At 42.8% G+C, this 10000-nt stretch overlaps 1 protein-coding gene across 3 annotated transcripts in view; it reads left to right on the top strand.

Moving 5' to 3' along the window:
- The window catches only part of LOC147028351 (collagen alpha-1(XIV) chain-like), a 236291-nt gene that overhangs the window by 1884 nt on the left and 224407 nt on the right, over positions 1-10000 (top strand). For all 3 annotated transcript variants that reach the window (XM_085878673.1, XM_085878672.1, XM_085878671.1), the window contains exon 2: positions 6060-6133. In XM_085878673.1, the coding sequence (XP_085734799.1) occupies positions 6064-6133 (70 nt within the window). In that variant the 5' untranslated portion in view covers positions 6060-6063. The remainder of the gene's footprint in view (positions 1-6059; positions 6134-10000) is intronic.

The following is a 10000-nucleotide window of genomic DNA, read 5'->3' as shown; positions in this document are numbered from 1 at the left end:
CATCACAACATGACATATCTGGACTACATGCATGGAGAATGATTTGGACCATGAGGATCCATCCATGCAAGTTGAATTTGCGAGTTGAAGGCGAGCGTTAACGTCCAGTGGATTGGGCTGACATCTGTACATTGCTCATGTTGCGTCATTGTATAGGAAGTCACTGTTACTACATGCATTGATGCTTTTCCCACATTCAAAAAATTCCACTTGAATTAAACCGTTAAGTTCCAAAACACCATTGCCATCTGGCTTTGTTGCTGCTGCTGAATTATTTATATATATATATATATATATATATATATATATATATATATATATATATATATATATATATATATATATATATTTGATGGTGTGGTCCATCGATTTTTAAGGTTTCCACTCCATGCTGGCTCGCATTAACTCTGGCATGATGTGATGGGCCTGAGTCTCATCACATCTACCAGCTCGTAATACGTGTCTGCAACCATCATTGACCATGTTGTGGAAAGTCAGCCGAGGCTCTCGCTTTCCTTTTTTTTTCCTTGTGCGCTCACCTTTTCACCTTTGTTACCTCCGCCACCCAAGGTGAAGGAGATTGTTTCACCCCTGTCATTCTGTCTGCCTGTTTGTTTGTCTGTTTGTGTGCAGGATCTCTCAGAAAGTTGTGAGACGGATCTGGATGAAATTTTGTGGACAGGTTCGGTGTTTGAAAATGACGAACTGATCAGATTTTGGTGAAGATCCGGATCCAACCATTCGATATTTCAGTGATTCTTCACCAATCAGACAAAGGGCCAAAAACGATATATAGCACGACATCTCAAAAAGTTCTGAGACGGATCTGGACGAAACTTGGTGGGCACATTGTGTGTGTTGCAAGGACGAATTGATTCGATTTTGGTGAAGATCAGAATCCGGATCTGAATACGAGAATTATTTATTTTTTTAAGTGATTCTTCACCATTGAGGGATAGGAATAAAAACGATATAGTAGTGTTTTGCATGATATTTCAAAAATGTATTAGGTCTAATATGTTCTTGTGGATCAGGCATTATGTGGCGGGGGTATGCACTCTACCGAGTGCCCTTCTCGTTCGCTTTTAAATTCGCTTGGACGATTGACACAAAACTTTCAACATAGGAGCGCCTGCATGACAATTGGATGGAAAATGTGGCCGGTGTTCCAAAAAGTCCGTTTATTCTTGACCTGGGTTGCAGGGTGTTTCACGTCGCAGGAATAAATGGTCTCGACATCAGTTTGCTCGTCCACGGCCGAATCATATTCAGTGAATCATCTCCCCCCCCTCTGGAAGTGCTTCAGGAGCTCTGATGTCATGGCCACCCAAGTTGCCTTTTGTCCAAACCTACTTGGTCACCATGTTACACAAATATTACTGAATCCCAAGTGAGAATGAATGAGTTCCCACACTTCCACCACTGACATCCAGCTTTTCTGTAATTTCACCAATAATAATCCCCATTCTTCGAAAATCATCTGTTCAACATGTATGACAGACCCTTGAGATATACAGTATCTGTTCAACACATATGACATATGACAGAACTATATACTTACAGAGCCTTGTCCATAATTATAACAACTCGGAGTACCTGCTCCCTTCGAGTGCAGCTAGGGGGGTTGTGTTATTATCGTTATTCAAACGTGTAATTCAAAATACCTCGACAAAATACCTCTTGCCGCATAACTAAAAACACCTCACTGTGCTGGAAAATGTGGGGACATGAATACAGTATTGTAAATGGTGGAGGATTGTAACATCTTCCCCCACCTGGAGATGGCACGACAGGATACCCATTTCCATAGAGAATTTGCATCGTCTCCTCCCACTCTCCCCCCTCCCCCCCTCCCCTTCAAAGATCTTTGAAAGTCATTGCTGGATTTACAGTGACATCCCAAACTAGTACAGCGAATAAGCACAATAATTGTGCGTTTTATGAGAAAAGCATGAATTTTCTGACATAGTTAGTGAATACCATAAGGTTTATTTTCAGATGTGGAGGGAAGTCAGATTTGACCTCTGAGGACCGTGAGAGGTCGAATCCAAGATGGCCACCAGTCCACCGGGTATAATGTTCAAATGCGTTTAATTTTGGAACTAAACAGTGTAAAATAACATTTAAGGTGTCATTTCCAACTCAGTTTGGAATGGCCATTCGTTTGGTGATACTTTTGAGATCGCCAGGAGCCAAGGAAATGCATTTTGATCAAGGTCAAGGTCAAATTATGTTAAAAACTTTTGGACATTCTTTTGATAAAGACAATGGATTGGACCTATGCAATATAGCGAAACTTTGCTTCCATTTTGACACTATAGGGATAATAATACAAAAAATTAACAGAATAGTCCCATGCTGCTAGTCTATTTAATACGTTATTAATAGCAATGATGATGATGGTAATGGTAGTAGCCAAAATATAACAGCCTCCAGAACAGAAGCACAGTGCAGTGCACTTGAGCGCAGCTTTGGCACACTTGCACCGTCCAGTGCATCCTTTCTCACAGCGACAGCGGATCAATTCATGGCACGATTTTGATGCTTTGGGGAGAGTCATCCAAAGCGGCTGCCACCCAGTTGTTTCCTTTGTCCAGCCCCAGTCAGATGACTCTGGCATCTCTGGATCCAGGACCAATGCCTTGTTCCAACAGTTGGCCTGGTAGCAAGTGCGCTTGATGTGCTGTTTGAGTGTTGCCTGGGTTGGAGGAATGTTCTCTAGAGTTCTAGACTTCTGTGTGAAGAGCTGTTTCCTGGCATGATTCACTTCCATGCTCTCACTGGTTCGGTCGTACATCAGCACCACAAATCGCTCTAGCAGTAACATCGATCCTTCACTGACCTCACTTGACATGCATAGGAGTTCAATGAAAGCATCATTCACCTCTGGGAAAGACTTCCAAGTTTCCCAGGCAGTCTTCTTTCCTCTGCCAGAGAATGCAGATACAGTGTCACACCCGGTGAAAGCGTGAAGGACTGGGAGAGTCAGACACTGTGTTGGATTCATTGTGGCATCCATTTCATGAACAGCTATGTAACGAAAGCCTGACCTGACACCAAAGGCAACCCACAACTCATTAGGAGCTGTCTTGCTGAATGAAGCTACAGCCAGTACTACCACATCAGTATCAACGGTACGTATGGTCACCTTCTTACACCCATTTTGCACAGCATCTGCCACATGCAGAAGTAGACGAGTGTCGGCCTCCTCCTGCAAACAATGGGGCAAGGCAGGCCAAGTATGACTCAGCCGGAGAGCAAAGGACTCCACTTCCATCTGTTGCATACATTTCCTTGCCCTCTGCTGGAGGAAGATGAACAACTACGCGTGACAGGAAAGCAAACAATTTGGTTTTGTTATCATCGCCTTGAAGGAAGTCCTTCCAGTTCTTTGGCATCACAGTAGAAGGAGCCGCTCTTTTCCTGGTGCCCTTTCCCCTCTTCTGTCTTGTTGAGGGTTTGAGGCTGGTGAGTAGGTATACATCCCAGACAAGGTCAATGCGGCTGCTTTTCGTAAGTTGAGCAGAGATGTATGGTGCAAACACTCTTTCTCCATACTCTTGAAATGTTCTTGATGTTCCTGGATTTAGCATTTGAACCACAGCTGCACCATCAAGAATTGTTGCATCAGCCATAGGCACACTATTCCTTTCGAGCAGATCTGATTCCAGGCAGCGAAGTAGATCTGATTTAACCCCAATCCGAATTTTCCCTCCAGTTGACAGAGCTGGCAGGGCTGCCTGGTTTTCATGGGAGAAGAAATTGTCCATGTCTCCGTCTCGTGTTTGAAAGGAGATGTACAGCCTCGAAAAGAGACCACAGTCACTCTTCAGTGCTGCGAGCTGTGCCTTCTGTTTTGACTTGATCTTGACCGGTGGCCTACTGAACAGTGGCAACTTGTTCTTTGGAAGTGTTTGTGTAATAGGTGTTGTACACTGTTCCAGCGTTTCTCTCACAAACTTGGTGTACTGCTCCTCACCAAGAGTCTCGATCCTTCTCACAGTTTCAGCCACTTGGGTGTCCACGATGTCCCAAGTGTCAATGACTAGTAGGTCTTGACTGTGTTCTAGAAATGGATTCCCCATCTCTTCCAGCACTGTCACAAGTGCCTTAACCTCCTTCAAGAATGCTGCTTGCACTCCAGGTTGCTGATCATGGTGATGGTGTCCAGTGTCGCCAGCACCATGCTGTTGCTTTGTGGCCTGGTGCTCAAACTCTGTAGTGATCCTTGCAATTTCTGGCCCTGCTACCATCCAGCGTCTGAGTGCTCCGGGATTGCCAGTCAGTCCAATAGCCCCACCAGAACCTTTGACCATTGCATTGTTCTGCTCATGGCACTGGTCAAGTGCCATGGCAGAGAACTTGTTGCTGGTTTTGCGCACCACAAAATTTCCAATATGGATATACACAATACATAACTGCACCACATCCACCTTAAGCACACCCTCTGAGGGGCTAAATAACTAAATTCGCCACAATGACACCACTTGGTATTCATTTGCAAATTTCAACTGATTGCTTATTTTTTGATAATTTTTTACCTTGACCTTGATCTAAATTCATTTCCTTGAATTCTGACATTCTCAAAGGTATCACCAAATGAATGGGCATCCCCAATTTAGTTGGAAATGACACCATAAATGTTTTTCTGCGCAGTCTGGTTCCGAAATTAAGGACGTTTGAACATGAGACCCAGGTGACTAGCGGCCATCTTGGATTTGACCTCTCACTGTCCCATCAGAGGTCAAATCTGACTTCCCTCCACATATGAAAATAAACATTATGGTATGACCTAACTATGCTAGAAATTTCATGCTTTTCTCATAAAATGCACAATTTGTTAAAATATGAGAGCTTATCCGCTGTACTAAACCAGTTTCCTGCCTGCACGGCTGCTGAGTTTGAATGGGCGACTTGATCGTGGCAGAGTCTGCGTGGTATATGATATGTTGTCCAATTCTTAATGATGGATGTCACCGAACTCAAAGGGGTAATTATAAGTGACTTTGAAATCTTCTTATAACCCTCTCCTGAATGGTGCTTCTCTACCACTTCATGTCTGACTTCTGTGGAAAGCTCCTTGGTCTTCATGTTTGATCTTTGCCTTGTTGGTTAACCAAGTGAGATGCACCTTAAAACTCCCGAGACAAGTTTGGGAGCTCAACTTTTAAGTTAAAACCACTCGTAATATACAGATAAAACGTATTACACTTATTCTGTAACCTTTCAAACAAATAATTTACTCCTGAAGTGATTTCGAGTTTATTAGGCAAAGGGTTTGAATACTTTATGCAAGTGAGAATCATCTGATTTTCTCTGCTAATCAAACTTATTCACATTTTATCTGAATTTTTTAGCTTGAGCATTGTGGAGTAGTTTGTGAAGACTCTCAAGGTCATCAGAGGTCAAATCCAAGATGGCTCCACATCTGAACATGCATCTTAAGAGTAGTTAGAGACACTGCAGATAATTTCACGCTTTTATCAAAAGTGCATAACTGTATTGCTTATCAGTACTTCTGACATTACTCGCTGTATAGGATATCTTTCTCTTCAAAAAAGTCTCGGATCAATTGAAAGGAAAAGTATTTTTTTATTATTATTAAAAGAGTATCATGTGCTTTGGGTTCATCATCTAAACGTGCTGTGGGATGTTTTTCAACTTAACAGCAAAGTTGCTCTAATAGTTTGATTTGCTGGTGGGTAGCAGTGGGCTGTTAAAAGCTCTGTACACCTGGTGCCAGGAGGGTGATGAGAGAGGGACAGTACGTAGTAAATAGACTTATATCTGATAATTTGCACAGTGCAGTATTTGATAAAATTGAAAACTTAAGCATTTCATGCAAGGTGTTTGAACAGAATATTGTCTGACAAAACATACGGTTGAGTGAAGTTTCGATGGATGTTTATATTTTGAAAAGATGTGATTAACAAATATCAGCCCTTGAGGATACATTTTTTTGTCTTTTTATGCAACATTAAGGGAGATTCATTTTTCCATAGAGCACTTGATGCAGATTGTGCCATTCTAAATGAAGGGTTCACTGTGTAAACTTGCAGGAAGATGCAACTGTGCAGCCATCTCGTGGTCGTGCTTCTCGCCATGCAGCAAGTACATGAGGCCAACTGTCAAGGTATCGTTGGGTGCTGTAAAGATTCTTCTCTTTATCTTTTGCAAATTTGCTGCTTCAGATTTTATTGTAACTTCATAATAGACTCAGACTGGTGGGGCAGCTGAGCCATGTAAAGAACGATACAGAAAGCAAAAGTGATGCTAAATGTGGTGCATTAAGTAATAGTGGTGTTTAAATGTGGTGCAATAAGTGATTGTGATGTATAACGAGGTGTACTTTTTGAGAGTGGTGTGTAATGAGGTGTATTGATTGAGAGTGGGATATAAGGTGGTGTACTTACTGAGAGAAAGAAGTGTAAGGATTACTGAGAGTGTGGTGTAAGGATTACTGAGAGTGTGGTGTAAGGATATTATTGAGTGGGGTGTCATGAGGTATATTGAGTATGGTATAATGAGGTGTACTTATTGAGTGGGGTGTAATGAGGTGTATTACTGAATGCAGGGTGTAAGGAGGTGTACTTATCTCGCGTGAGGTGTAAGGAGGTGTACTTACTGAGAACAGGGTGTAAGGAGGTGTACTTACTGAGAATGAGGTGTAAAGAGGTGTACTTATTGAAAGTGGGGTGTGAGGATGTTTCTTACTGAGAGTGGGGTTTAAGGAGGTGTACTTGATGAGAGCAGGGTGTAAGGAGGTCTAGTTACTGAGAGTTGGGTGTAAGGATGTTACTTCCTGAGTGGGGTATAATGAGGTGTGCTTATTGAGTGGGGTGTAATGAGGTGTACTTATTGAGCGTGGGGTGTAATGAAGTGTACTTATTGAATGGGGTGTAAAGAGGTGTACTTAAAGAGAGTGGGGTGTTGTGAAGTGTACTTATTGAAAGGGATGTAATGCAGTGTACTTAATGAGAGTGGGGTGTAATGAGGTGTACTTATTGAGTGGGATGTAAAGAGGTGTAACTATTGAGTGGGGTGTAAGGAGGTAACTTACTGAGAGTGAAGTGTAAGGAGGTGTGCCGAATGTGAGTGGGGTGTAAGGATGTTACTGACAGAGTGGGATGTAATGAGATGTACAGACTGAGAGTGGGATGAAAGGAGGGGTACTGAATGAGAGTGGTGTGCGATGAGATTTAGTGATTGAGAATGGAGTGAAATGAGGTGTGCTTATTGAGTGGGATGTAATGAGGTGTACTTCCTGAAAGTGGTGTGTGATTAATGTGTCCTAAATTAATATCTGCGTTACATTTCTTAACATTAAAATGAAATTGCATTTTTCTCTTTATCAAAATGAAACCACATCAGAACATTAAATTTAAGCAACTGAGAACTGTTCTACACAAACACAGGTGTACACTTACACAACATTGTTTCACATTATTGAATCGAATACAGGATAATAAAGTAGGGTTGGAGAATAAAGGAATGCTCCCTGACATCCTGAACAATTCACTGAACTGAACCTTCTCCACAACTCTTTGCACCTCATTACTCTTACATTCCCCTTCAGTCATACATGATCCACAATGGAACTTCACCCAAAAACGATCCACAACTGAATGAACCTCTTCATCTTAATGTGCATCTTCAACGGATTGCACTTCTTCACATGAACGTGCTTTTCATCCAAACATCCTCTTTACCCAAACGCGTCTCTTTTTTTCTGAACGCTATCCACAACCGGACGCTATCCACAACCGGACGCTATCCACAACCGAACGCTATCCACAACCGAACACTATTCACTACATAGCACCATCTACAACCGAACACGATCCACAACCGAAAACTATCCACAACCGAACGCTATCCTCTACAGAGCACCATCCACAACCGAACACTATCCACTACCGAACACTATCCACAACTGAACACTATCCACTACCGAACACTATCCACAACTGAACACTATTCACTACCGAACACTATCCACAACTGAACACTATTCACTACAGAGCACAATCCACAACCAAACGCTATCCACTACAGAGCACCATCCACAACCGAACGCTATCCAATACCGAACACTATCCACAACCAAACACTATTCACTACAGAGCACTATCCACCACCGAACACTATTCACAACTGAACACTATCCACAACCGAACGCTATCCACTACCGAACACTATCCACTACCGAACACTATCCACAACCGAACACTATTCACCACAGAGCACCATCCACAACTGATCACTATTCATTACAGAGCACTATCCACTACCGAACACTATCCACAACCAAACGCTATCCACTACAGAGCACCATCCACAAACGAACGCTATCCACTACCGAACACTATCCACAACCGAACACTATTCACTACAGAGCACCATCCACAACCAAACGCTATCCACTACCGAACGCTATCCACTACCGAACGCTATCCACAACCGAACACTATCCACAACCGAACACTATCCACAACCGAACGCTATACACATCCGAACACTATCCACAACAGAGCACCATCCACAACCAAACGTTATCCACTACCGAACACTATCCACAACTGAACACTATCCACAACAGAATGCTATACACAACCGAACACTATCCTCAACGAATGCTATACACATCCAAACACTATCCACTACAGAGCACCATCCACAACCGAACATCATTCACAACGGAACACTATCCACAACCGAACACCATCCACAACCGAATGCAATCCACTTCCGAACACTATCCACAACCGAACGCTATCCACTACCGAATGCTATCCACTACCGAACGGTATCCACTACCGAATGCTATCCACTACCGAACACTATCCACTACAGAGCACCATCCACAACCGAACATCATTCACAACGGAACACTATCCACAACCGAACACCATCCACAACCGAATGCAATCCACTTCCGAACACTATCCACAACCGAACGCTATCCACTACCGAATGCTATCCACTACCGAACACTATCCACTACAGAGCACCATCCACAACCAAACGCTATCCACTACCAAATGCTATCCACTACCGAATTCTATCCACAACCGAACGCTATCCACAACCGAACGCTATCAACTACAGAACGCTATGCACTACCCAACCCAATCCACAACCGAACGCTATCCACTACCGAACTCTATCCACTTCCGAACACTATCCACAACCGAGTGCTATCCACAACCAAAAGATGTAAAAAATATATTGCTGATGGATGGTGAAGCCACTGAAGGGGAAAGCTGCTCTTTACAAACCAGGTTCATGAACCTGGAGACCCGAATGAAGTCCATTCCTGCCTAACCCAGTGGTAAGAAACTCTACCTAATGACTCGGCATGCTTCAATGGTGGTGGGTTACTGGTGCTTTCATTGTGCAATCTGTTTCCTTCGATGCGATCTATAAAGTGTACATACCACCTGGTCTATGGTGCATGCACTCAATGAAAGTCACATTTGTTTGTTTCTCTTTCATTTTCTTATTGAGCTTTGATTCCCTTCAATCCTCCCATCCAAGTATACTGCTCCCCCTTCACTAATATTTTCTCACCCAAGAGTTGTGTTGAGATTGTTAATGTTGAATTAACTATTGACATGAGTGCAGGATCATAATGCCATTCATGGTTTTACTGAAAGGTCATCATGGCTGTAGGTAAAGTGGAAATTTGGAGCTGGGTGAAGGAGGAGTTGTTGGTTCAGGTCCAGTTCATCGCACCAAGTGTCTAACCCACGACGTCAGTCACAATGCAGGACTTAAACAAAATCACAATCTAGTCAATCAACCAATCAACCAATCACTATCTATCCACAACAGGAATCTATCCACAACAGGAATCTATCCACAACAGGAATCTATCCACAACAGGAATCTATCCACAACAGGAATCTATCCACAACAGGAATCTATCCACAACAGTAATCTATCCACAACAGGAATCTATCCACAACAGGAATCTATCCACAACAGTAATCTATCCACA

This window comes from Eptatretus burgeri, chromosome 4, assembly GCF_056783735.1.
Source record: "Eptatretus burgeri isolate ZD-2024b chromosome 4, Ebu_testis_v1, whole genome shotgun sequence".
Classification (NCBI taxonomy): Eukaryota; Metazoa; Chordata; class Myxini; order Myxiniformes; family Myxinidae; genus Eptatretus; species Eptatretus burgeri.
This window is presented reverse-complemented; position numbering and strand designations above follow the sequence as displayed.